This window comes from Patagioenas fasciata, chromosome 8, assembly GCF_037038585.1.
Source record: "Patagioenas fasciata isolate bPatFas1 chromosome 8, bPatFas1.hap1, whole genome shotgun sequence".
Classification (NCBI taxonomy): domain Eukaryota; kingdom Metazoa; phylum Chordata; class Aves; order Columbiformes; family Columbidae; genus Patagioenas; species Patagioenas fasciata.
The window spans coordinates 21,012,020-21,037,734 of record NC_092527.1 but is presented as its reverse complement, the minus strand read 5'-3'; the positions used below and the strand labels follow the sequence as shown (position 1 = coordinate 21,037,734).

Genomic DNA, 25,715 nt, shown 5'->3' with positions numbered 1-25,715 from the left:
GCCGCGAGAGCCGCGGGCCGCGCCGTGGGCGCCTCCTCTCGCGAGAGGTCGGAAGGAGTTGAGAGCGGTCCCGGGGTTCCCTTGCTCCAGTTCTTTGGCCCGCATTTCTCATCCCTCGGGCCCAGGCAGCGCCCCCCGGCTCGGGGCTGGGGGCAGGCAGCCTAATCTGGTGTCCCGTCCCAGAAGGAGCGAGAGGTCTCCGGTGAGTTTAGGTAACTGCAAAGTGTGGGCTGTTGGAGCTGTGACTGCAACCAAAGCTCCAAAGCGTTCACGTCCAGCCAAAGTTCACTTGCAGTTCATCTGAGGGCTGGGTTTCCTCACAGGTTAGAGCCACAGTGTCGTATGTTCAACGCCATGTGTTCAAGTATTTCAGGCTGAATTAGACCATCTCAGGGTCTGGGAAAATTTGAATAAGATCTTTTACAAATTTGTCTTCTGATTTGCTGAACACTAGATGATGTTTAAAATTAATAAGCTCAAATTCCCTGAAGTGCATCAGCTGTACATTTCAGGATGTGACTTTCCTGTCAATGGTGCAGAGTGCTGGTAATAATATTAACTCTGGCATAGCAGCATTTTGGTGATATCAAAGAAGCACATTTCAAGCCCACTGAAAGGAATGGAGCCTTTCCTGTGAATTCAGAATAACGCACATAGAGTCTGAAGATCACTGGGGGGGTTGCCATTTCCATGAGCTGTTGGTATCTCAGTGCTAGCACACTGGATTAACAATGTAATTAATTACTGAAACATGAAGACTTGAGGGCTAATACACTTTCTTTTCTGCCCTGTATTTCAGTGTTCCTGACACGTAAGAGATATGTCTTTTGTAACAATCCTTAGAGGAATGCTAACAGCTCTGTATGTTGTGGAGGAAGTTCTTTTTATAGTCATTGAGCTGCATTTTTACATATAAGAAGTGAGTTGATGCAAAATGTTATGTATCTAAAAGATGTATTTCTATGTGCTGGAATTACCAGCTTCTGATAATAAGGTATACCATCATTGGCATACCAGATGCATAGAGTATGCCTGGAGGACTGAGACTACCTTTTGTTCTGCCCAGAACAAACATTTAAAGCATACTGTTTGTATACATGGCATTTCTAACACTACTAAAATTATACCAAAAAAAAAAAAAAAAGTGTGCATTTGGAAGAATGCTTGTTTACTTGTTGTGACTTCCCATCCTATTTCAGTCTTTTGCTTTGGGAATCAAGCCAATCATCCTGGGAGAGAGAGCAAATGAGGAAGGCCTCCAGCTTCTCTTAGGGACCAAAGATAATTAAGAGAAACATTTAGAGATGTAGATGTAATGAAGCCCTGAATCCATGCTAGCTTCAGGCCCATTAAACTATGGCTGTTTTTATTATAGAATATGGAAGTAATTACTCATCTGAGCCAGGCACTCCGGAGTTTGACTAAAGCGCTTTTCAGTGTAATTGAATTTGTATAGCTTTTGTGAGCAGGAGCGGTCCTGTGTGATAAGGCTCATAGGTTGTCCTTAGGCTGGCCAGCAGAAAGTTTCTAATTTGTTTATTCCTCCTTCCAGGGACTGCTTTGTTTCCCCTGTAGTGAATGATGTATATTGAGATCGTTTCTTAAGGCAGGAATTTCCCCCAGTAAGAAGGGGAAGTCTGCAGAGTCCTTGTTTACCCTTCTGTGGAGAGGGATGCTTTGGAGCACGAATAAAGCATTGTTTAGTAGGTAACCTTCTTCGCTGCTGTTCATGCCCTCCTTGTATGGGTTTTTCTCCCCAGCTGCAAATGCAGGGACTTGAAATAAAATGGTGGTGCCGCCCTTGGGTCACATCTGAGCCTGGGAAGAGTTGAGACCTTTGTCAGCCTTTCATAGTATGGTTGTGTCTTCCCTGTCCAAATTTCCCCAAAATAAGTGTTCCCAGTAATCCTTGTTAGGAGAACAAAGAAGAATAACTATTTTGGTTTGACACTAGAAGAAGAACTTATAACCATAAATTAATTTCGCCTTCTTTATGCATTTGTTTGTTCACTGTGGAATATTGAAAGGCAAGGTTCATTATAACTCTGGCTAGAGCTATACCTATAACTTCTTCCTATTTTTTAAACGGTGGTGGTCCCTGTCTGCAAATTTATTTGTGCCATTTCTCCCTGACAGTACATCAGATGGAATTACCTTTACATGAAAAAATACTTCTAAAATTAAAACTCTTTGCACAAAACATTGTATTTTTTGTTGTTAATCAAAAGGTTTAAAAGAAAAAAAAAAGAGCTTGCAGGTTTTCTTCAAAAAAGTTGGAAAATATCCATTAACAGTTTTGATATAAATAATGCTTCTAAAAAGATTAATTGAAAATTAAAGGAAGAGTTTATATTGCAAATTTGTTTATTAAGCTGACTGGAGTTTAGATTGTGTTTAATAGCATTACTTCAGAGTGGTTTATGCAGTTCTCTTCCCCTTACTGCTTCTGTTAATTAACACAATATATATCTGAGCAAGTACTTGTGCTTGTTAAAGCACAATGTAAGCTGTACTGCAAGCAAAAGATGATCATCAGAGAGAAGATGACACTGTGTGTTGAATACATAGAGAGCAAGAGGTACAGCATAAAGGCACTGCTAATTAATTACATTAGCGGAAGAGACTTTTACTAATACATATATGATGCCATGAAAATAATTAATAGTGTCTCAAATCCTTCATACTCAGCAGTTCACAGAAGTTGTATGGTTCCACAAAATGTGTGCAATCTTGCTTCTGCAAGTGTCTGCAAATTCTACTTGGTTATCTGTGGTCCTGATCAGGCACATCTCCAAGAAGACAGAATAGGCAACTTGTTTAAACTAGTTTGTAACCTGCAATTTAAGGATTTGGGCATAGATGAGATTGTATATAAATGTATGAATGTGCTGTGAGGCAACAGGCTGGCTTGCAAACTTCTCTAATACTCATTCATGAGAAATTAGCATATGTGCTGCTGATGGGCACCTGTGGGCCACGTAAGTTGCTAGAGAAGTGCTACCAGCAACTTGTCGTGCCAAGGGGCAGTCCTTTGGAAGTGGGGTGTTTGCCAGATGATTGCACCTGTGGCAGTCCTCTGTGAAAGAGAACATATACTTGCAGACAAGCTAAGAATGTAAAAAAGTCAGTGCAGTGAATGTTGAAGACATACGTCAGTGCTTCCCATGGGGGGACGGCCACATGCTGACCTCTTTGCTCCATAACACAACCATCATGTTCAGGCTCTTGGCTGTCTGGTGCATGCCATCTTGTATAAAAGAAGCAAGTACATTTTATATATTCACAGTATGATTAAAAAAGAAAAAAAAAAAAAAAAGTCAAGAGAAACTGTTCCAGATTTTATTTCAGAGAGTTGCTAAGCCTACTGACAAAGCCATCTTCTCTAAATGCTCTGTCAATAACAACATCAAATGTAATTCCCAGATGTTAGTTGTACAAATTATATCATCATCATCACTAATGGCAAGCTGCTCACATGAGAGAGACAATTATGAGATGCAAACGCTTTGATTAGGGAATACATTGCAGTCAAAGGGAAGATTTCTGTGCAACACAGAGAAGCAAACCAACTGTGCTACTACCTGCTGAGTATTTATGCTATCAGCTGTAACTTCAAGCAAGATTTTAAAACATGAGTCCATATTTATGGATAGTATTGTTGAGATTTTGTTAAACACCTTTCTTTCACAGTAACACACGGGCACTATTTTTTATGCACTTTTAGTATGGTTCAGATTCTTTATCATACAAGTCAACTTACATGAGAGAAACATTTCAAAGCTTGGAAACTGTAAAATAATATTCCTAAAAATAACACTGTAATTGACGAAAAAGATAACTTTTTTTTTTTCTGAATGAAAAATCTGAATGTCACAAAATTCTATCCAATCTTTTTCATGGGCCAGTCCCTCTTTGTTAAATAGATTTTTGGCTGCTGTTCCATGGAGTATAAGCTTAATATCCAGTATATCCTCAGTGAGGGAACGGTAGCCTGCCTTTACAAAAGGATGGGCTCAATAATTTGTTAGTTCTTCTTTATCTCTAACTACGATAATCCTGCTTAAAAGCAGATGACTGAGGTTCCATTCTGTAGCTCCTAGTATGTGGGGGAAATCCTCTGTAATTAAATCTTATAAAATCCTCTTATTCCCAATATAAATAATTCTCTGACATAGGCGATTCCCCTGAGTCTACATTATAGCCCAAGGAAAACAAAGAGCAGGAGCAGTTACTTACTTCTTCTTAAATATTTGATAATTTTGGACAAACTTCTGCCCTGATTATAGTAGCTGCAAGCCTCATTGAAATTAATTATTTTTGAGACAGAATTTGGATTACTGATTTTTCTTACTTGTAACATTACTTTGAGTAATGACTAAACTAGCATGTCTCTTAAGCTATGTGAACAGCAAGATAATGGTTGTCTGAATTGTTCTACAACATGTAGTGTTGAATTTCTCATTTTGTGCTGGAAACAAAGGCACATAAATCCTGCTTGACAGGATGTGAGATTGAAAGTGTACTGGCAAAAGTAGAGCTATATGCCTCATTAAGCAAATTTACGAAAACTGAAGTATCCTCTTAGCTTACACATGTATTATATCAATATTATTAATAATTTGTAATGGTACAATACTAATTCCAAGAACATTGCAACTTTTTATCCTGATTTAGGGGTTTGGGTTAGTGGAGCGCACAGACAAAAACTCTTGTCCAATAGTAAACCAGAGAGAGCTTTGGGTGTAAACTCAGTGCTCTGACCTGCTTGCCCGGTGGTGCTGCCTGCCTTGTGTGCAGGAAATTGGAAACTGCACCACCAGAGAGCACTCTGCTATTTTTGCACAGTATTTCTTGGGTTTCCCTGGGTGTTTAAAGACCTATTTTCTTTAGTGGTTTGTTTTGGTTTTTACCATGCTCCAGTAGAACTCAAATGATAGTTGTGATTATACCAGGATTCCCAAACATTTTTGGTGTCATTGCCCTGCATGCACTGTCAGTTGCCCTCACCAGCTTTACCTGGGACCCTCACCCCAGTTATGGCCCAGAAACCCCATTTAAGCTCAGTCCTGAGCCTGGGGTCCTTGTCTGAGCTGTACTGCAGGGATGCTGGCCTGCACTCTTTTCTTCTGGGTGGACCTGAGACCTGTGCTGTAGCTAGCCCATCTCCTAGATGGACTTTGTCCCCACAGTGTAGCTTGTGTCCAGCCCTATCTCCTTTTGCCCCTGACCAGAGACCCTGGATGGCCCCCATGCCTGATTTGTCCCGTTGCCATGTCTGGGATGATTGATGGACCCTGTCAGCAGCATTCAGCTCTACTGCCACACTCAGATGCGGTGGGCTTGTGTGCCTGTTAAGGAGGACACCGCCTCTGCTGGGCTTGCCTGGAGCTCCTCAGAGCAGCCAGCCCCCTCAGCACCTTGGCATGTCCCACTGGCCCATGATCTGGAACACCTGCTACTGAAAACAGACTGTGACATCCAGGTGCCAAACTGTCTTGTTCCTGGTGCTCCTGAAAAGCATAATGCATTTCACTTTAAAAAAAAAAAAAGTATGTGTTGCAAGAGTCTAAAATGCCTTTGAGAAGAGGGGAAGCAATAAATGGCATATTTGGTGGGAAAATATTTTTAGTGTCACCTATTTTTTATGAAATTTCCTCTATATTTCTGAACTTCTAACATTCTCTTTGTAGCCTGGATTCTTGTACTACAGTTAGAATACTTTTCAAACTGGAAAATAAATCCCTCCCCCTTAAATGCAACACAATGGAAAAAACTAGATTGATTAAAAATGTTGGAAAACCTACAGCAACCTTAACTCTAGATAGAGATCCAATACAGAATAAACTAACAGTTTAGTAGAGCGTGAGAGTTTCACATTTAAATGTCTTTCACCAGGGAAATTTGCGTGTATTTATGTAGACATCAAAAAAGGAAATCACCGTGGGAAATGTCTTATCAATTAATTTCTGGATCTATTTTATCCAAATAAGCAAAACAAGTATTTTTTCTGAGGGTTTGTTTAAAACTCAAACTTTAAATACTTTGTAGGAACATGTCAAAAAGACAACCTTTTCATTTTTGTTGAAATGTTCTTGAGAAGATCAAATTACCACCTTCATGTTTTTAAGTTTAGTCACAAACTGAGTTATGGATACTTCTTAATCATTTAATAGGACACAAAATAAATGTTCTTTAACTATTTCAGCAGAAAGGTTAGCAAAATACTCATTCATTACTTCTGCAGCTTGTTAGTATTAGCACAATTTTTGAGATATCTCAGGGTAGCAAATATTAACGAAACAAGGTATTTAATGTAGAAAAATAAAGTTCTTTATTTGTTTTCCACAGTGCCCACCTTTTTTCCTATATGTGTGGCATTGATAAAACTGTTACAAAAAATGGAATAAACTTCAGTGCTGTGTATCTGAATAAATAATGTACTGTGAGGTGCAGCAATTAGGGATGACGCATACCAGGATGCAGACAGAGATCTTATTCAGGAAGGAGTGCAGAGCCTGGCCAAGCAGAGACCTCACCTTGGCTGAGACCCTCTCTTTATTAGCCAGTGACAATTTATAGGTTTTACAGATACGGGCCTGGACTAAGATGTTACATAAGATGTTTTTCCAATAATTGTTATTAAAAACACACCACACTCATGTTATGTTTGTTTCAGTTACGTTCCCACTCATTCACAGACCAGGCCGAAGGACATTCACACATCCCACTTGGGGGCAGTTATCCGGCCCAAAATACCATTCTCACTAGTCTGGGCTATAACTTTTTGCAGTTATGAGAAACTTACTTCAGAATAATCTGTCCAAGGCCCTTTATATATTATTATGTTAGTATTATGTCTTTGACTGTCCAGATGGTCATGTTAGTATTGATCTTCCTTTATCATCCAGGTGGCTGGAACCGCACATCTTGCTTTTCCACATTTTACTTTCCAGCAGTGATGGGTGTGAAATTATTTCTGTTGTAATGAAAGCTTTTTCTTTGTTGCTGTGTAATTAAGGGCAAGACATCTCACTTGGATGTGCCTCTGTTCCTTCCCGAAGTGTTGCCTTCTTAGTCTCTCTGTGTGAAAAAAAAAAAAACACAAAAAAAACCAAAAACAAAACAAAACACCAACAACCCAAAACAAACCAAAAAACCTGCTTAAGCTATCACCTGTTTTATATTCTGGAGAACTGAGGAGTCTTAGGTGACAGTGAAATACCTTAACCTGTCTGTTACACTGACAGGCTGATTTGCTATTTTTTCTCTGATGATGTTATGATTACCTGTATCGTTTCCTCTCAAAGTCACCATTCTTCGCCATCAGTTTTGCAGTATTTATCTAAGCCACCTTGATGCATTATCTGTCTTATGACCATCCCCATCAGCCCCTGATCTTTCTTCCTATGCTAACAGTCTAGTCGTGAGATGATTGAAACATTTGTTATTGCTGATCCCCTAATTGATTCAGCAGCATTTTTAAAAGAGAAAACACAAAGGCTTTTTTTCCTCTTTATGTTTTATTACTTGTTAATATATGACAAAACAGACTTACTATGGAGCAGACAGGCAGCATTTAGCATTGCTAAGCAGAAAAACACTTCCTAGTTTTGCCCTTTCATGCCCTGGTGAATAAAATTCTCCTTTCCTTCAAACTGTTTCTGATATGGATTAACACCACAGTGAAGGTAAGTTTAGAACCTGCAAGGAACTTAACTGGGCTAAGAACAAAAGAAAGGAAGGGCTGACAGAACTAGAGTTGCACTTTTCAGCTCTTTACTGTCAACTTGCAAGTAGAAAGGGCTGAGAAAAAAGAAAGGCCTTGGTGATGGGGAGTTACAGCTCTTCTGTTTCACCACTCCTTGGCACATTGATCTCAGTATGGTACTCAGAGGAGTCTCCTGAAGGCATCCAAGGTATTGGGGTTCTGTTGAAGGAGGGTCTGTTGCTGAAATTTTGATTATATATCATGAGAGATTCCGGAAGCAAGGGGCAAATATCAAACTGAGGCACTTTGAAGGTCATCCGTTTGGCTGCTTTCTCATAACCCCCATAAGGCATGGCAGTCCTGGCACAGGGGAATACATGGAGTTAGCAAACAGGTAAACAACGGGATTTAGAAAACAAACTTATCAAGATTGTCATTTTACCACTGTTGCAGTTGGCTGGCCAACAAATCCTTCCCAAGAATATATACATATCCATTGCCTATGTACTAAAAAAGATTTAAAAACAAGCCTACCCCCCAACGCCTGTGCACTTCCTTCACCACTATTGCATCAATCTCCATCAAAACATACACCTTTCACATCTGTTGGTACCCCAGACATGTAGGATGCAGAGCCTCTGTTATTGCAGAAATGAGTGGGATTTGGGTTTGTCCTGGGTACCGATGTTCTGAGGCTATGGAAGTGGGTGGCAAAATTATATGGAGAGGTTAACATAAAATTGTTACTGCCCTAGAAATAATTGTAAAAATTTCAGTTCGTATTAGAAGCAACAGAAGATTCTGATTCTTCTCTGAAGTATTGTGAATTACATGGCTTCTGATTGTAACTATTTTTCCTGAACTCTTCAACTTTAAGTGGCTGCAGTAATAAACAGTGGCAAACTAAATCTCCCTGGTCAAATGAGGCAAAAAAGAAAGGGAAAAAGGATTAAAGTCCTCTTATCCTGCAGTGTAGGTTTTCTGTCTATAAGCTGAATTAAAATCTCTAGCTTTTAATGTGTCTTCTCTTTGTAGGCCTCCAAACATTTCATCCACAGGAGGATGTGCAAAGCAAAATGACATGCAACTGAAATTTATTTACATTGCGTAAGACAGGAGGGCTATGGCCAGGGTTATTGTCTTTTCTCATGCTGAATAAACTGAATTGCATATTCAAGAAGACTTACCGGTTAAAAGACTTGTAATGGGGGAAATCAGCTTTGGGACTATATGACAGTAAGTCAATGGTGAACTGACTTTTGTCCTCAGGGCTGATACCCATTGCTCGTTCCCAGGGGGAGATGTAAGTTTTAAATATAGTGACTTTTTTGCCTCCTGACTTCCCATCTGTAAACAGAGGAAAGTAAAACACTCTAGTTAGATGACACTTACTCTTGAATACATTGCCTTTCTGTATTCTGCTATTGAAGTTTAGACATCAGCTTTGTTTCCAGATTCTGTAACTGCTAGATCAAATCGAAGATTTTATGGTTAGATTTCTCCTACAAAAGACTGTCATACTCCACTTGCATCCTTATCCACAAAAGCAGGTGTACCACAGTCTAAAAGCTGCTTATTAAGAAATTTACCTTACAGCATATATTTGAGAACTAATTCTTCATTGTTCTCTTTGGCTGCTCAAATAGAAACCTCTTACCCCAAGAACCAAAGTCCTTACCCCATCATCTCTCTCACTATCTCAGGGAAAGCTTTATACGAGGCAAAATACTAATTCTTAATTTACTTCTCTCTTCCCTGTCTGATCATAGCAGACATAACCTTTCCACATAAACCTTGTCATCCTCAGATGGAACAAAGCAAGCCCTGACTGTAACTCCAAAGCTAGGTTCAAACTTCAAAGCTGGCTCTAACTGACTAAAAACCTTTAACCATCATATTTTAGGGTCTTGGCAACTCACAGCCGTCTTTACTAATGTCCTCCTCAGTAGTCTATTCTTGAATGTTGTCAAATTACCATCTCCTTTTTCTCAGTATTTTTATAAGTTAGCATTTTCTTTGTGATTACATAAATGGACATTCCTATTTCCCCCCTCGTGAGCCAGGATGTCAGAGACAAATCTGGCTCAGACACCCCAGGATGGCTAAAAGCAGTTTGAAAATATGATGTGGTATCTCTCTGGAAGTTAAGATCTTGTCAAGAACAGAGCTGCATTTTCCTTTAAGTCAGATACTTGATGGCCAGAAATTTTAGGTTAGCTTCTGGCTGCTGCATTAAGCAAATGAGCAAATGAGGTTAGAGAAGGGTTTTTTCAGTGTGTCTCCTTTTTTTTTTTTTTCTTCCAATTGTGTATGATACCTCTTTGCTAGTAAGAGCATTGGTTGTGTATCAATATGTAGCACATTTTTAAGATTCTCATCCTTCAGAAACCTTAAAACTCCTGAGCAATCACTTTTGCTTAGGTTGATTAGGGCAGATGGGAATAATAGGTTAATGGAGTTAGACATTCTGGTGCTTTCATGGTGCTACAGTTTGTGTAGAAAACGTAAGTCCTTATGAAGTAAGTGGCAAAGAATTAACACTGTTATCTGAAACTTTCTTCATCACACCTTCTTTCTTTGTGTTGCTTATTTTCTTCAAACCATACCAAACCCTAGGCTTTCCTGGTTTCAGAGAATTGCAGACATGTACAAGAATCTCATTTTCATTAAAAAACTAAAAACAACTACCCCCCTCTTTCTGTGTGAAGGACTTAAACTAAGTAGTTTAGAAGTAAATTGATTGCTGGGGTTGAAAAATAAAAGCTGTTGGGATCCATCTCTGCAGTAAAAGCTGTGGGATGTTAATCCTCTTCCTCTGTGCACACAGAAATAGGATAACAATGGAGAAAAAATCTCCTATTGGAAGACAGAGTCTACACATTTCTTTTTCACAGGGATGCTCAGAAATCTAAAAGCTGATTTTGATATAAAATGCACATTCTTCCAGAATGAAAATGAAAAACCTTGGATTTTACAAGTCACTTACTTGGTCATTTATGACAGTGGTTCCTGGTTCCCAGGCAAATTTGCTTTTTGTTGTAAAATCCCATAGGGACTGCTAAAATAGCAATTTCACCTGCTGATTTGCATACAAAGGATTTGGTTCTGGAGGTTTCTGGCCAAACTAAACAGAGGATAAAATTGAGCAAGGACTAAATTCAACAAAAAGTACTTTTACTTGTAAAGATATTACTTCAGTAGACCAGTGGTGATTACCAGATATTGCAGTTCCCTTCTGAAGGTTATCCAAAAAATCCTGTTCATTTAGGTGGAAACTTTAATTTGAAAGCAGGGCTAATATACTCGAGACTGATGTGTCAGGCCAGGCTATTGGGCTAAAGAGCTAAAACTAGGACCTCCAATAGCAGCCAGTGTGCAACCCTTGAAGGAAAGGGGATGCCATACTGGCATGCTGCTGCATCAGCCTTAGGAGCTCAGTAGTTAAGTTTCCCATCATTTCTTTGGTCCAGCCAAGGCAGGTATTTCTGTTTCTTGTCTATGACTGAGCAACACAGAAGCATGCAAAGTAAACTATCATGCTAAAGGCAGTTCAACTTTTCTAGAATTTGCAGTGGAACTTAGTTTGGAAGAATTCCTGTTGTCTTCAGATTAATTTACTTGTCCCTAAGAGTAAGGTGGGCATGATCTCTGATGGCTTTCGCTGTTTCTTGTTCTTGCAGAGATACTTGCCTTTATCAGTACCATCGCCTCCTTCTCCACCACTTCCAGCCGATTCCCCCGCATGCTCCCCTTCGCTGTCCCCAGGGCCTCCTTTGCTCCCAGGCCTGGGAGGACCAGCGGGATGCTGCTGCTTAGTGGAGCCATGCTGCCCAGCTGTCACTCCTCCTACCATCCGCCCGTGGGCATAGCCATGAGCATCCTCCCCATAATGCCCTCCTGGTGGGATGTACTTCTGAAAGTGATCCTAGGGCAGGAGAAAAGAGAGTAGGAATCCCTGTTACAGAACGTGGTCCATTCACATTCGCAGGGTTGGGTCCCAGAACGTGAACTCCCGAGTCTCCGTGTTCTGACCAGTTTCATGTCTCAGTTACAAAACCAGTGGCAGAACTTCAAGTTATTCTCTGTATTCAGTACAGGAGCAGTTGTAGAACAGCAGCAAGGGCAATGGAAGCACCTTTTAATGGAAACCTCATTTCATTTGATCAGGGTGAGGAGAGGGGGATCTGTGTATTGTCCCCAGCAGTGATCAGTATGAAATACAGGTGCAAGGGAAAGGAAATAGGAAATACAGGTTTTGCCAGAGCAGGTAAAGGTCCAGGCAGATGCATTGGCTGACCTGTGGGAAAGCAAGCTGGACACGAAAAAGGAAGTGTTTTCCTGTCAAGGTGAAAATAGGCCAGCAAGGGCAGCTTGATTACACTGTGTGAAACAAGTTTTTCAGGGCACCAGAACAACGGGGTACTTGTGACAACTTAAAAGCCTGTATGTCTGTTTTCCATATATATGAAGGTCTGCATGGGGAGGGGTATTTGCACACTGAGAAAGGCTGAAGAAATAGCAACCCAGGAAAACATGAAAGACTACCTGGAGACCACAACAGGAAAATAACAAAAAAGGAAGGGTTCTGTTTGTAGCAATATAAGCATTAACAAACCAAATCTAACCATCAACAAGGCAAGAAAGCAAGCTGTAACCATCAGTAAAATCAAGTTGGCCTTATTGTCCAGGCCATCCACTCTACAGGCTAGAAGGAACAATCCCTGCAGTACATTGTGAGGGAGCAAATGGTCCATGCAGGTTTTATAGACCTTGTGGTGCCAGCACAAGGTCCTGGCTTTGCAAGCAGCAATTTTAATAAATACTTGTGTGAAACAGAAACTGATATAATATGCTTGGAAAAACGTTTTATGTATTGGTCATGAGATCAAAGCTTGACTCCTATCAGATATAAAAAGTATCTCTTGTGTATTACAGCCTACACAGCTCTGTAATACAAGTAACCTGGGTTATGTATCACCAATGGGCTTTCCTGTTAGATGAGGGGATTGCCTATAGATGCACAAAGGTCTAACAAATACAGCTGAAGCTGAATGAATCTGTGGCTCCTCATTCTGCAATTGTGCTTCTGTCAATTCATCTCAGGCAGTTAAAGAGAGATAAGAGTGCCAACCTCAGAGCTGGCTCTCGAAGGGTTAAGGCTTCCTCAGGGCTCTTACACCTAGAACAGTTTAGCAAAAAGCAGCTTTCCAGGCTGTAAACAGGCTTCCAAGGCCAGCTGTTCGGTCAGCTAAAAATAGACGAGAAGTGAAAACCCCACAAGGCTCAAGGCAGAATTATCTAACCCTCTGCTCCCTGTGTCTCCAGCAACAGTGTCCAGGGTTTCACAGCAGGTCACCAGGCTGCAACCCAGGCAGGCAGCCAGCTGCATGCTGAAGTGACAGAGCTGGTGCCCCCAGGGCCTTGAGGGACTGCCTGTCCTCCTAGCTGTACGGAATTCCCTTTTTAGGAGCAGAGGAGATAATGTTCCTCTGAATGTCAGGAAGCACCGAGAAGCAAGAGGATTGTGAGCATTAAGCTGTACACAGGAGCTAGCAGGGCAATCTGTTTGATTATGCGTGGGAGCTATGTAGCTGGAAAAAGGGGGTTTTGAGGGCTAGGGGTCAGAATGAGCTTATTCTCAAAATGTTAATATACATGACAGGTTAATGCTTCCACTGATTTGCTCAGTAATTTGAAAACATGATGTGTATCTGTTTTCCTTCAAGTTTAATCCATGCTGTGTGTGCTTCCTCAGAATTAAATGCTTATTTCTCTTTTCCTCTGGTTACTTACATGCATTCTCCTTAAAAAAAAAGGTCACCAAACATCAGCATAACATGAGCTACAGTAAAAAGGGCTGGTTTGATTTTGTGCATAGCAGTATTTGATGTGACCAGGAAGGGGTATAATTGTCAGCTGATGTTATTTTAAATTGCAGTGTTACCACTGAGCAGGAGTGAAGTTTCTCTGAAACACAAGGTCTGCCTCAGGAATGTCACAGTTAAATCTTATTTAGCTGCAAATGAAATTCTTTTGATTGCTCTCAGGCTAGTTCATAATTCTTCATGGAGCTGCTGGGAAAACATCCTACATTCAGCAGACATCTCCATTCAGATAGGAAAGACCCCTTTTCCATGCAATAACCCAGTCTACTCATGTGCTAGAATAAAAATATAATTTAGTTCTGGCCACCACAATAGATTGTCTTAGTTCAAATTAACAGCAGAATCTTTTTTTTTTTTTCCTATAACAGGAGGCAAAGACAAATTTATCTTTTTGAAATCTTGAACTTCAGTGGATTCAAACAAGCTCATTCCAAGAGAGCAGAGCTCAGGAACAACAGCTTCAAGCAGGAGTCTGGAGGTAGTCAAAGCTGGGTGAGTGCAGCCTTAACTCTGGTACTTACAGCATGCCTCTGGTCGGGGTGTTCGGAATGAAATATTACTTACACTTGAGGGGAATGTATGTCTTGGGCCATTGCTAACAGGATGTAGAGCTTTTACATATAAGCATACTCACATCACAAAACTAGCCTCTCACTTGGGTGTGATTAACCCTGTTGGTGGAAGTCCCAGGAGAGAAGTCCAGGAATGTCAGTCCAGAAGGATGAGAACCTTCTCCTGGCTCTGGGGCAGATCACGCTGTATCTCTGTAATAGGGTCTGCGGGTCTGTGCTTTACTGGAGTTAGTGGATGTTATCCATCCCTGGGCATCCCTAAATCCACTCTAACAAGAGAACAACTGTGGCAAGTTCATGTGATGTGCAGTCCCCTGAGCTGGCTAAACAAATGGGGCTCATGTTTTTGAAGACCTTAGTGCTAACAAAAGCCTGATCCAGCAGGCTGAGTGCCTAGAATGGATGAATTCTGAATTCTCTAGGGCTACTGCATGTGTCTCATGAAAAATAGATAATGAAAGATGATCCAGCTAATGGAGCTGAGGTCTCAAAGTATCTCAAGGCCCTGACGTCACTGCAGGCCGTCCTCAGGAGGAGACACCGTGTGCTTCCCATCAGCTCCTAGCTGTGCCCTAAAGAGGATGATTGAGGCCACCAAATGTGTTTCTATTTCCACCTCACTGATAAAGAGCTTCCCAAAGGTTTGATGCCTATGTGGTTACTAACACTTCTGAAGTTACTGTGACTGCGTCCTGGCAGCTATTGAAATGCTCCTTAACGGTGGGCTGGGAGATTTAAAATTCAGACACTTGGGAAGTCTCGTAGACTGCCTGCTGTTTTTATTGAAGTGTGTGCCTTGGTCCTTAATTTGGAGTTGTATAGCCTTAAACCTATGATTCACTTATAAAAAAAGGATGAAAATAAAAAGTAACCTCAGCTGTTAAAGTATCTTAAGCTACTTTTTAAAAAATATGCTTCCCCAAGAGGCACAGTTCAGTGGGTTCAGCTCCTGCTTTCTATTTCCAGGTCTACTTCTGACTTGCTGTTTAATCTTAGGCAAACTATTTTTCACCTCTATGCCTGAATTTACTCACCTAAATAGCGGGAGATTTTATTCAATACTACTCAAAGTTATTTATATCTTCTTTTTATATGTTATATAATTTTTGCTACATTTTGTTTGTGGATGAAAGAAACTGAGTTTCAGGATTTCGGTGGAAAATAAAAGGATCTTCCTCTCTGTCATTTTACTATTTCCATACCAGTCGCTTCTTGAGTAAGAAGGCATCAGACTTCATGTTCACTCTTACACAGCTTTGGGCATAGTTGAGACCTCTAGCTCTTCTGCACCAAGTCCAGCACAGCAAGGCTCATTTTGTTTGAAGTTACATCTCAGCTGACTCAGTCCACTTAGGTCATAACCTGAGACTCGTATCTCAGCTTGTGATTATCCTGTTACGTTTGTTCAAGAGGTTTAATACTCCCTGCGGAACAGACTTCTTAGAAAGAATGCTCTCCTTAACACTTTTACTTTAACCCTACCTCTGGAGATCTTGACTGGCATTCTTCTGAATACATTAAGGGGTAAACAGAGCCATCAGTGCACACTTGTGCATTAAACCAAGTAGCTGCATGGGAACATCTTTGTTCCTCTGTCCTTATGCTTTCCTTCACACACTGTATCATGTGTGGATATTTAGCATGGAAGATCTCTGAGGCATGTTAGTTGTGTACTTCTGTCTGTACCACTTTTGGTGTTGTGACATAACCATTTCCACTTTCTTCATGCCACATCTGCTTAATCCTCTGGGTTCTTGTTCAGCAGTAAAAGGAATACAGGTAACTCCAGCATTACACAGAACAGTAATCCAATTCTTCAACCTTTTTTCACTTCCTAGGTTTTGTTTCACATTTGGTGACCTCCTGACCTGAGGTCCATCGAAATCACTTGCCAACACAGGTTCAGCTTGTTTTCACACAAGCATTGCCAAGATGTGGAAACTGCATTTATTTTAACTGGTGGATGAGTCTGGGAAAGTACTAAGGTGTGTTTTTTTGTTTCTGGGTCTGGGGTTTTTTGATGTACTACAGCTGATAATTGTCTACTCAGATATTGGTTATTCCACCTTCCTAATAATTTTAATTTAAGATCCGGTAAGTAAAGCAGAAAGAAGCGGGGGGGAAAAAGAGGCAAATCAAGTCTTTCTCCTGCATGTGAGCCAAATCAGGCCACAGGTTTTGAGTAGCAGAAAAACTATTTGTAAGGATCCTCACTGGAAGAAAAACAGCATAAAAGCAACACTCAGAAAGCATAACTATGGGTTTGTTTTCAGTTTCCACTTAGTAATAGCTGGAAGGTCTTACACAGAGGTTCCCAAAGCAGCAGTGGGCCCTGAGAGGAGTTAAATCAATAACGAGTAGGACTGGAAGGATAAGAAACGTAGGTTCACATTATCTTGATCTGTTTGAGGGCAAACAAATTTAGCATTATGAAGTGATGAAAAGGTCTGTGAACTGCTGATATTGCCAAGCAGTAAAGTGGGATTTAGGAGACCCAGAGACAAGACTGAGACCCTCTCTATGATTTTGGTGACTCATTAATCTACCCCATGGTTCAGTTTCACCTTTAAAAAATAAATGTAGTAATTTCCTTCATGCTATAGTTGGTCAGATTCAACAGTAATAGAGCACATAGCAAGACAGGATTTCATTGTGGTCTTTAGTCAGTAAAAATTGCATCTTGCAGCTCCACAGTGAGGTTGATATTATCTCCTGAGACATGGAGAGAACCACAATGCCTGCAAAGCCTGGAGTGAAAAGAAGAAATCCTTCTGATATACTAGACAGAGCTCAGCAGAGCCCAGTTTCTCCAGCACAGCACCAAATGGAGGACGTCACGTGAACGCTCCCAGTTTGGCAGGATATCAGTGTGCTAAAAGTGTCAAACTCAGCCCTCACTAAAAACATCCCCTTGTACTGTGTATTTGCAAGAGAAGAGGGTCACAATATTGAAAATAGTGATACAGTTGGGAGTGCCTTTCATTGTGCTCATGTTGAGAATGATCAGTCCTTCTGACTGTGGGTTTAGTTACCATTTGCTTCTAACTGGATGGGTAGAGCCACAGCAGTGACAGGCTGGTGAGTTCTCACTTTTGCATGGAGCTGTCTGATGTTCATTCACGCACAATATATGTGTTTTCTCCTCTATAAGTAAGGAGAGTGATCTGATTGTCCGGTGTGTTTTTCTGGGTGGAGGAAAAGAAGGAGGAGAGAAGCAGGAGGGTGGATCAATGACACGTGACTGCTGAGATCTTCTCCCTTGAAGGAAGGTTTATGGCTACAGCACAGGCTATTCTGGGACCCCTTATATGGTTTGGATTTATTTTTAATAACCTTTCTCTATTTGTTTTTATGTTACATTACCTTGCTGTTAAACTTTTTTGGGGAACGAAACAATCTGTACTCCATCTCAGACCTTTCTTGCCCTGTTTTGCTAAGTGTTCCCTGAGAATATTCTAAGACAGGTAAGAAATCTATGATACAAAAGCAGAAAACACATAACCAGCTTTATATCCCTTTGAGGTCCTGCAGCATTAAAGGCACAAGGACTTCTTTGGAATGGGGAACAAAGGGCATGAAAATTAACTGGGAGGGGAAAGTAACTGGAAGTAGCAGTAAGAATTCTTTACGCTGCAATTATCTTCCTCCCACAGTTCCCTTTTGCTTAGGCCTTCTTTTCTGCATTTACCTTTGATCAGAGCCAGGAGCAAGAAAGGAAAGGAATAGAAAACCAATCAAATATTACAGTCAAAAGGGCTTTTTAGTGAAAGTTATTTGTTGCTAATGTCATGCACCATCCTGATGGTCTGGGAGATAACAGCGAGGCCCCAGATCTGTTGCCTTTACCTGCCCAAGAGCAACCAGCTCTCTGAGAGGATGGCTCAGCAGCTGCAATCGCACAGCTTTTCTTCTCAGCACTCTGCCCGCCAGCAAAGGCACCAACTCCTGCTGGCTGTGGTGATGAGAGCAGTTATCCACAGAGGCTGTGGGTGCAGCCTGGCAGAGTCCTTGCACAGAGCACATGGGGCGGCCAGCAAATGGGAACAGTTATGTTTGTGATCCTGCTAAGCTGGCCCTGAGCGAAGGCTGTAGGGCGGACAAGTCTTCCTGCACTGACCAGTGGAGATTTGTTACCTGAACGATGAATGTGGAGAAAAGATAGCCCTGAAGGTGAAACATGGAAGATTTTAAAGCAGAATACCAGCTGTTGTTGGGAGACCACACCATTGTTCTCACATAGCAAAGCCATAAAGAAAATTCTGAGCTAACTCCCAAATACCTTTCTCCACAGCACAGTATCTTACAGTCTTGCTCAAAATGCAGGGGAGCAGAAGTGTTCCTACAGAACAGAGGGAGAGGTTCACTATAGAAAGGGTATAGAGTGACTGTCAGGCATGGATGAATAAACAAAGTGGGGAAAAGTGCTAACAAAAGGGAAGCTTTTGTAATCAGCCTTTGTAATGTCAGTCTTGGAGGAACACTGTGCATGTCCAGTTTTGAGTCCGTTTGTCACAACTCATTCACTTTGTGTTTCTCTGATTGGACCCCTTAAGTGACACTCTCAAGTTTGCGAAAGTTTGGACTTCAGCCTTTTTATTCTCTCACCTTATTATTTTCTCACTCCTCACTGCAGCAGATTCTGACATGTGAACCTGGCCCTCATATGTTTTAGGAGCTCTGAGATTGCTGAGTATTTATAAAAACAGCTTCCATTTCTCTGGGATTTTAATCTGGAGTCCAAAGTTCAACACACCATTCATTCTTGCATCTTTTATAGGAGATAGCTCACTGAAGAGGTGAACTACTAAAGTGCAAAGAGATGAGGAAACTGCCCAAAGTCTAACAGCATTGGAAATGCTTGCTGTATCTCTGGTTTATCATCCCTCATCTGCTATCTGACCTACTGTTGTAATTTCAAGTACTATTTTTTTTCAGGCATATTTCCACATCCTGCTTCCCAAATTGTCATTTTTAAGAAGTGAACTACAAAGATTTACTTATTGCTGCTTTTGAAAACATTAGAGGGCTAAAAAATAACATGATGACTTTTACTATTTTGGTTGAATTTCTTTGGACTGGAAAATGGACGCCATAAAGGGATAAAATGACACATAATAAATTTTAAAGAACATCAGAAAAGGAGATGCTGCATCAAAATGCATATGAACCTGAAATATTTTCTGTTTGTTCTACTGAACTGCTGACAACCATGTGAAAGGAGACTTTCATTTGTAGAAGTTTAAGTATCTTCAAAAGACTTTACACCAGGAACTAGCTGTAGAGGCAAGCGCAAAGTTTAAATAACAGTACTAATTCATGGGAAAGGGAAAAAAGGAACATCTGGATTTATGCACCATATCTAATAGGAAAATACTTTAAAATAAAACACACGTAGCTTCTAGCAAATAAACTAAAAACTTTGCAGTGTTAGATTAGAGGTTTCTGCCTGCATTTTCATTTATGGAACTTCTTGCAGAAATGAGCAGAGGACTCTGCCTAGCAGGAAGCATAAAAGTGTATCCAAGGCTAAAAATAGAACCACACCTACTAGAGCTGAAGTCAGACCTGGATGGATCATTCCCTCTTGCAAAGAAGAAATGGAAGGGGTACAAAAACAGTCCTGCCCTGTGCCGCTCTGAACACCTGCCGAACATGAAGTCTTCCCTCATCACTCAGTGCTGAATTTTCTCATGCTTTTGCATGTGTGATACTAAATATTTACCAAAGGGATCTAATGCTGCTGCCAAAAGGAAATAAAACTTGTGTGTTTATATAATTTTGGCTTTTTCCTGCACTTCTTTGCCAGTTGATTCCACCCTCTCCCTCCCAGCCTATGCACATACAGACAGGGGAAAGCTTGGGCACGCTCCATTCCTGTTTCCCCTGAGTATATGGAGCAAATTTTTAATCTCCAACCTACCACAGAATTGTCGGTGAAGGCATCAGGGTTATTCTCATAAATGAACTTCTCCACCCTCAGCTGGCGCAACTTGAACATCTTGGATCCTTTGTTAGTGAGGAGAGAAAGCTCTTCCAGCATCACATCTCTGGGGATGCTGATCTTCTTCCCCAGGTTCAGCTTGGACTCTTGTGGCATGGCTACAAAACACATGAAATGGGACATTTTAGGAAGTGCTCAGTCCAAGTCTCTTGTCCATTGCTTCCCAGCATCAGTAGTGACTTCAAAGCAGCCAAATTCTCTTCTAAAGTAAGTTTTTTTGAAATAACCTATGCACCAAATGTTTACATTGATGACCCTTCAGATTTAGATGCATGGAATTTACTATGGATTGTAATCAAGGCAAATCTGCTCAGAGAAGAGTTGCATAAGGGTGGAGCTGGATGCACGTGTCCCCCAGCTGAAGCACCTCAATCAGAGCAGCAGATTCCTTAGTACCACTGCAAAATGCACTGCTGCAAAATGCACCGCTGCAAAATGCACCGCGGCCTTGTCTGATTACTGCCCCACTCTCACCGCCCCTCCTCTGGAGTCAGATGAGTGTCCATCAGCCCTTCACACTGGGCTGAAACATAAGAAATAAAGACACCTCTGGTGTGCTTTGGTTTAAACATTATCTCGAAAACCTGTCAAGATTCAATGTTATTATATCTTTTTGTTTGTTTCTTTTCAGGAGAATTTTTAAAGGGAAAAGCAGTTCTCTTCAAGTCTTAATACACTGGTTATTAATAACACCTTTTCCGTTTAATTTGGTACCACCAATTCTCCATCAAAGTGATAGATTCAAACATTTTCAGTGTAAAAATCTTGCAGAAATGCGGTTAAAGCTTTTCATTCAGAAACAAGAAACCTTTCCTAGGCTTTCCTTTTTTCTCTATCAAGCAAGTTTAGGACCACTTATCCACCTCTACATTTACAACAGAGAATGAATCTCCATCCTTAAAATAGTATAAAATGGGTATAAACCAATTTATTTTATTAGATATTGTATGAAGAAATTATTATTTTTTTTAGCAAACCAGTTTTATATAGCACTATTTCATGGCACACGAGGAAATGCCCTTTTACTGAAAAGTGGATTTTTACTTACTTGTTTACTCGAATAAAGGATAGGGAACGAATAGAAAAATATGTACGTGTATCCTAGCAAAGAAGTTTCTACAGCCCTTTTTGGGGACTGAAGAAAGGGACAGGACTGTATTATTACTTCTCAAAACCTCTAAAAATCTTCCCCATGCTGTCGAAAGTAAAGAGAAGATAAGGATATCACAGTTAATTAAAAGTCACCCTACCCAATACACAGGCATTCTGTAGAAAGAAAAACATCCCAGGTTGTATTATTCCTGCAGTATTACTCCCTCTCAGAGACTCTGATTTTTTCAACTAATGAGTCCTGGAATCAAAGGAATTCTCTCACATGGAGGAAAAACAAATCAGAGGCAAGGGTTCTAAGAGAGAGAACAACACAGAAAATGACAAGGCACTGCAATATTGATACCCATAAAAGACCATGTTCTCTTTCTGTTCACACTGATGCACAGCCAAATCAATGCTGCAGGAGCATAGGGGTTTACAAAGGGTAATCTAGGTCTATATTTGACCTGAATGTGTGTACAATGCTTTTGTACAATAAATTAGAAAATGTGAAGTGGTTGAAGCCTGAGCTTTAGTAATATTTGTGACTCTGCCTCCTGTGTGTTCACTGCACGTCTGCTCTGGGAGTTCAGTCACACAGGGTGTGAAATTTTAAAGGCTGAAATTCAGGTCGAAATCCAAACAATTCTCAGGTGTGCAGTTTTGCATATCTTACCTTCGTGTGTCAGCTTCCCAATGAGTTTAGTGGACTTTTTCCTTTTAACAGGAGCAGGAGTCCCTGCAAGGGGCATTCCCACAAAGAGTTCTCTGCTTTGCTCTAAACACACAAGGAAATGGAGAATGAAACACTGCAAAGGTATTTCTTGCCTCCCTTTTAGTTGCCATCTACAGTTAGGAGATACACAGCCTTCATTTCACATACAGGTTCTTTTCCATCCCTTTCACATGAAGGAGCTAGTAAATCATATCATCCCATACAGAATATGATCAACAGGCCATTGTGGTGGTTGTTCTCTGGAGACTTAGCATCATGACTCAAAATATGGCAGCAGATCACAGCAGAAGCATTGCCAAGATGCCATATAGCGCTGTTATCCAAAGTAGGCATTTTAATTGCAACATGGCAGCTTCCCAGCACCCACGTGTGCCGCAGTGGTGCTCTGTTATTACCTTGTGCTGCAGTAACAGAATGTCAGTTTGAAAATCTGCTCTACCATATTATAATACCATGCAGTTATCATTAGATAGTTATATATAGTTATATATATTTCTGTTTAAAGATTTTAGGTCTGTCCATGAGTTATTTGGGAGTATTTTGAATAATGTGCAAGTTTCGTTTGGATAATTAGGTAGTCCTATTAGAATTAGAATAGGTATTCAGAAAACCAGTAGACTGCAAGTTCTGGGGGAAAAAACAAACAAGCCAACCAACCAACCAAAGCAAACAACAAACAAAAAAACCCAAATCCTAAGTAATTCTGTCTTTTATGACTCGTACTGTTTTGATACAGAAGGGCTGGAGGAAGAGCGCCCAGGCAAACTTGGTAAAGGAAAAGTTGTTCACCCAAGTTGTTTGAAGTCACTTGCACCTGTATCTTACGTATTGATTTTATCACAAAGCATTTTGAAGGGGGAGGAGGAGAAGAGGGAGATTTCTTCTGATACAGTGTTCCCCATCTCTGTCCTCAGATGGGATGAGAGATCTGTACTGCAAAGTCAGGGAAAATTAGGAGAAATCTCAGCAATTCCACTTCAGGCAGCTTCTCAGAGTCCTTCTTGGGGGTTATCACACATAATGTAAGTAGGCCAAACATCTTGCTTTTCCTTCAGCACTGCTCATGCCCAAACAAAAGCATATAGAAGGACAGATCCTCACCTGAATACAGTGCAACACAAATACAAATGAGCAAAGACTCAATGGCTTCCGCAATAACAGACAGTAACTAAACATCTCTGTCCTTGTGCTTCTTTGCAGTTTAGTTGTTTAGAATTTCAGAACTGAAGACGTTGAACTGTAAGTTATATTTTAGAACTAGCAAGCAAGCAGCTGGCTCTAGGAGTTTGTACACTGCCCTTGTTGTGATCAAGACATTTTAGTCTCTTATGTATATTGCAGTTTTGTTCCACCATTGCTACTTTTGCGACATGATTTTCCTGTGATGAGGTGATGATAACTGCTAAAAGCCCAGCTAGAGTAAACCAGCTCCAATCTCGTTGTCAGGTACTCTCTTGGATTAGTTTTTCTTTCAGATTTCCAAGCTTTTCTTTTTACTGAGATGCTCTCCATGTAGTTCACATCATAAAAGAGCCCATCCTGGTGTATTCCCAGAGCAAGCGTGAGCAGGTGCAGCCATAAAGCACGCGCTGCACATTCTCCTCGAGCAGCCAGACATCTGCTTGGCTATATAAAAGAAGCAGGCCCTGTTTGACAGGGAAGGGGCAATGCTGCCAGCAGCAGGGGGGGTGGGAGGTTATGGCCCAACTGATGGGTCGTAAGACTGGTAAAACAGGGCGAAATCATCTGTATGCCCCAAACGTGGGCTCCCTGAGTCAAGGCAGAACAGGCTGGCTCTGTTAGAGAACCATGCTCCTCTAGCACACTCATTCCCAAGGAGCAGCGAGGGCAAGTCTGTCTCATTCTGCTGTCCTCCTTTACTAACTGGGGAGTGGAAAACCTGCTGCATGCAATGCGTCCAGCAAAAGGAAAAGGGCAGCAGTCTTTCAGTATGGACAGGGTCCAGAGCTACACTGGGACTGCTGCCCTTTCAGCCACCCTGCTGCAGGGAGGTTGCTGGAGCCCCAATCCCATCCTCCCCATTACCCCAGACATAAATCTAGGGCCATAATTATCCTTTTCTCCCCTGAACTCTATCCATTGCTGGAATTCCTCTCTTCTTCTGCATCAGTCTTTGCAGCAGTCATTTATTTGGTTTTGCTGCAAACCAAACCAGTCTTTACCCCCTACAGCACCTGCTCCAAACTATTTTGCTGCCCAGTCAACTCACCTCAGGCTTGCAGCACCAGGCTCAGACCAGCTCACACGCCTGCCCCAGAGCTCGGCAGTGGGCTCCTTCCTCCCAGCCCGTCTCTGGGCGCTGCTGGGGAGGCTTGTCCAGCAGCCCCACTCACCCAGGGTGCCTGGGCGCAGACAAGCTCTGCCCAGCACAAAGTGCTGATGCGAAGTGCTGTGAATTTGACTCCTGAAGGCTGCTCACACAGGCATCCTGCAGTTATTAATAGCCAACAGCCCAGAGGACAGAGTCTCAGATAGCACCACCACCAGCCTCAAGGAGAGGGAAAAGGAAAAGGTTGCTCCTCAGGCCTCCTGCAGTCACTGCCTCAGTTCCCAGGTAGAGCAGGCACTCCATAGGTGCCTCACTTCATATCAACATGCCATTCCCCTTCCTCTTCCTATCCTGCTTGTCAGTAATGCCTCAAAAGCTCTCTTGGATCTTGCTTTGTTTTATACCCTCTTTCTGCCCCCTCTTCACTCCATCATTCAATCCAGTGTCCTCTAGGCTCTCATACATACTTCCTAAAATGTCAGGCATTTAAATAATCCATCAGAAAGCACAGAAGAAAAATAATTGTATGCATGAAGCAAGAAGTAGTAGGAAAACCAGAAAGTCTAGAAAGCTCTTTACAGAGTTGCAGGAAGTAGCTGTGTAGTACGTATGGGGAAGCCAGGAGAATCAAATAGCAAGGAAACTGATTTCCTATTTCGTGACAGAAATAGGGTTGATTGCCTGCATTTGGTGTAGCTTTGTACATGCAAATGACTCCCCTTCTTTAGCTCCTGTTCAATATGAGGCGAGTCTCCCTGTTTTTCCGTCATACCCAGTTGAGTCCTGGTTCTAGGATGAAGGGAACATATCTAATTTTACAGGATTGCTCAAGATGCACATACCTTTCAGCTTCCATGTAAAGCAGAATTCCTACAGAAAACTGTCTTCCTAGTTCACATTGGATCAAAATCAAGTTGTCCACTGAATAAACCTAGAGTCTACTAGGGGGAAAACATCCCCAAAATACAGCTGTAATTGCCTGCACAGAGAATTTCAAGCAAAGTTGATATTAGGGAACAACAGGAGGCAGTCACTTTGCCTTTTCCTAGATTTTGCATTTGATTTTGCCTGCACCAAATAAGTATAAAACTTCCCAGTGTGATAAGTGGGTTGAAAGTACAAAGCATTAACCCCCAGTACTGTTTGGAAGATCCTGTATAAGAGTGCTGTAACATACCTATGGGCAATAATCAGCTGTTATATGCTGCTCGGAGTCAGGGCATGTATGGCAACCTCCTGGCCTAAAGTTTCCCATTTTCCTCTCACTTGCATCCATATAACCACTATCCATACCTCATGTTGTGATTTAGTACAGTTCATATTCTCCCTCATTTGTATCTACTGCAACAACATGTTGTAAGCTTTGCACTATCAAAAGAGTGCTCCATCCTTCACTAAGTCTGGCAGATACACCAGATACACCCCCCGTGA

The 25,715-nt window shown here is 41.3% G+C and overlaps 1 protein-coding gene and 1 long non-coding RNA gene across 5 annotated transcripts; one reads left to right on the top strand and one right to left on the bottom strand.

Annotated features, from left to right (window-relative positions):
* Positions 1 to 39: 39 nt before the first annotated feature.
* On the top strand, positions 40 to 19,941 carry LOC139828551 (uncharacterized). Of its 3 annotated transcripts, none has more exons than XR_011740286.1 (4): positions 40 to 202; positions 13,962 to 14,085; positions 16,004 to 16,150; positions 17,361 to 19,941. It is a non-coding gene; the product is annotated as an uncharacterized lncRNA (long non-coding RNA). The 3 variants fall into 3 exon arrangements; XR_011740287.1 differs by having other exon boundaries at positions 16,004 to 17,476; positions 19,642 to 19,941; XR_011740285.1 differs by having other exon boundaries at positions 16,004 to 19,941.
* MYOZ1 (myozenin 1) lies at positions 7,502 to 24,410 on the bottom strand. Of its 2 annotated transcripts, XM_065843812.2 has the most exons (6): positions 24,225 to 24,410; positions 21,935 to 22,036; positions 20,086 to 20,264; positions 11,399 to 11,633; positions 8,896 to 9,055; positions 7,502 to 8,068 (listed from the first exon to the last, which is right to left on the bottom strand). In XM_065843812.2, the coding sequence occupies exons 2-6, from the start codon at positions 22,008 to 22,010 to the stop codon at positions 7,837 to 7,839; spliced, it is 882 nt and encodes a 293-aa protein (XP_065699884.1). In that variant the 5' UTR covers positions 22,011 to 22,036; positions 24,225 to 24,410; the 3' UTR covers positions 7,502 to 7,836. The 2 variants fall into 2 exon arrangements, with proteins under 2 accessions (XP_065699884.1, XP_065699886.1); XM_065843814.2 differs by lacking the exon at positions 21,935 to 22,036.
* Positions 24,411 to 25,715: the final 1,305 nt, after the last annotated feature.

Bases quoted from the DNA above. Each gene is read 5' to 3' on its own strand.
- MYOZ1 (XM_065843812.2), bottom strand. From the start codon at position 22,010: ATGCCCCTTGCAGGGACTCCTGCTCCTGTTAAAAGGAAAAAGTCCACT. The intron at 20,265-21,934 runs GTAAGATATGCA...TGTGTTTTGTAG, and splicing joins TGGGAAGCTGACACACGAAG to CCATGCCACAAGAGTCCAAG. The intron at 11,634-20,085 runs GTAGGTTGGAGA...CTCCTGCCCTAG, and splicing joins CCTTCACCGACAATTCTGTG to GATCACTTTCAGAAGTACAT.